The sequence below is a fragment of the Cavia porcellus genome, unplaced genomic scaffold (assembly GCF_034190915.1).
Source record: "Cavia porcellus strain 051 isolate PalLab524CR breed Dunkin Hartley unplaced genomic scaffold, mCavPor4.1 scaffold_2, whole genome shotgun sequence".
NCBI classification, from domain to species: Eukaryota; Metazoa; Chordata; class Mammalia; order Rodentia; family Caviidae; genus Cavia; species Cavia porcellus.
Window position 1 is genome coordinate 37,821,638 of NW_026947485.1, and position 1,710 is coordinate 37,823,347.

Genomic DNA, 1,710 nt, shown 5'->3' on the forward strand with positions numbered 1-1,710 from the left:
CCCTGCGTCAGGGGGCGGCGGGCGGGCGGGCGGGGCCGGCCGAGCTTAGCGCTGGCGGCGGCGGCGGCGGCGGCAGCAGCAGCAGCGGCGGCGCGAGCGGTGCGCGGCAGCCTCCGGCTTCTGCTCCGAGGCGGCGGGACGGACGCTCCGGAGGACCCCGCGGCCTGCGGCCGGCCGCCCTCAGACGCTGCCGGCGGGCGGCCGGGCTGGCGCTCCATGTCGGCGGCGGCGTGCTTGGACTACTTCGCTGCCGAGTGCCTGGTGTCCATGTCCGCGGGCGCCGTGGTCCACCGCCGCCCGCCGGACCCCGAGGGGGGTGCCGCGCCCCCGGGGTCCGCTCCGCCGGGCCTGGGAGCCCCGGGGCCCGCGCCGGCACCCCCGGCTCCCCAGGTCTGCGCCCCCGGCCCCGGCGCGGACGGCGCGGCGCCCCACCTGCTGGCCGCGAGCATCCTGCTTGATCTGCGCGCCCGCTCCAGGCAGCGCTTAAGGGCGAACCTGCAGAAGGCTCCGCGAGACTCGTCCGGCTCCTCCGACCCGCGCCGACGCCCGGGGCCGCCCCGACGCCTCCAGCCGGACCCGGCCTCCAGCGAAGAAGCGGTCCCCGGACCCTCCAGCTCCTCCGGCTCGCGCGCCGTCCCAAGTGAGTCAGCTGTCCAGGGTGTGGCCGCGCACACCTGGAGAGGGTCCCGCAGGGGTCCAGGGTCCGGCTCCGGCCCTGCGGCACGTCAGATGCAACGGAGGAGGCCCGCAACACCTGCTACCAAGCGCCATGTGTGCTCCTTCCCGGGCTGCAACAAAGCCTACTACAAGTCATCGCACCTCAAGTCGCACCAGCGCATCCACACGGGCGAGCGCCCCTTCTCCTGCGACTGGCTCAACTGCGACAAGAAGTTTACGCGTTCTGACGAGCTGGCCCGCCACTACAGGACGCACACCGGCGAGAAGCGCTTCTCCTGCCCTCTCTGCCCCAAGCTGTTCTCCAGGAGCGACCACTTGACCAAGCATGCCCGTCGCCATCCGCTGTATCACCCAGACATGGTTGAGTATCGGGGGCGTCGTCGCACACCTCGTGCCGAAGATCCGCAACCTACCAGTGTGGCTGAAAGTTCTGGCTCTGGCTCTGGCTCTGGCTCTGGCTCTGGCCCTGGCTCTGGCCAGGCGACCAGTGGCACTACCTACCTGTAGGACAGTCATTGCTGTCTGTCCTTCCCTCAAGGACAATTCCTTCAAGTCAATGTCTCCGCTTTCTCTTTGCCCATCTTACTTTTTCAGAGTTATTAGACCAAGGCACAGACTGAGTTCTCGGCTCTGAGGAGGTTGGATCTAGACGGGCATATTGGATTGTGGGGAGAGACTGGGAGCCAGAAAATAGCGGGAATTCTTGCAACCCAGATACCATCCTTTAAAAGTAGGGGTTGCCTCAAGACAGACTCCAGGAACTTGTGAGAATGGATGAACTTTGGTACTCTGCAGAATACTGAAGATTCTCCTCGTCCTGGAACCAGAAATGTTGAACTGGAATTCTCATATGCAGGAGGAGCTCCCGGTCTCAAAGGACTGGTATCTTACTCTCCCATCAGGGTGGACTTTGGAGAGGGTATCAGGGATGGCAGTCTTGGAAATGCCCAGGACTGGGTTGATGAGAGGCCTTTGGACACAGAAATGATTTCTATTTCTATAAACAGCAATGTTTACTAATTTATTTTTAGT

General features: G+C 64.5%; 1 protein-coding gene across 1 annotated transcript; it reads left to right on the forward strand.

The window, feature by feature from the left end:
• The first annotated feature begins 216 nt into the window (after positions 1-216).
• On the forward strand, positions 217-1,185 carry Klf14 (KLF transcription factor 14). Its single transcript, XM_063235739.1, has one exon. It carries the CDS (start codon positions 217-219, stop codon positions 1,183-1,185), a length of 969 nt encoding a protein of 322 aa, XP_063091809.1.
• The last annotated feature ends 525 nt before the right edge of the window (positions 1,186-1,710 follow it).

Coding starts and splice junctions, on each gene's coding strand:
- Klf14 (XM_063235739.1), top strand. CDS start 217: ATGTCGGCGGCGGCGTGCTTGGACTACTTCGCTGCCGAGTGCCTGGTG.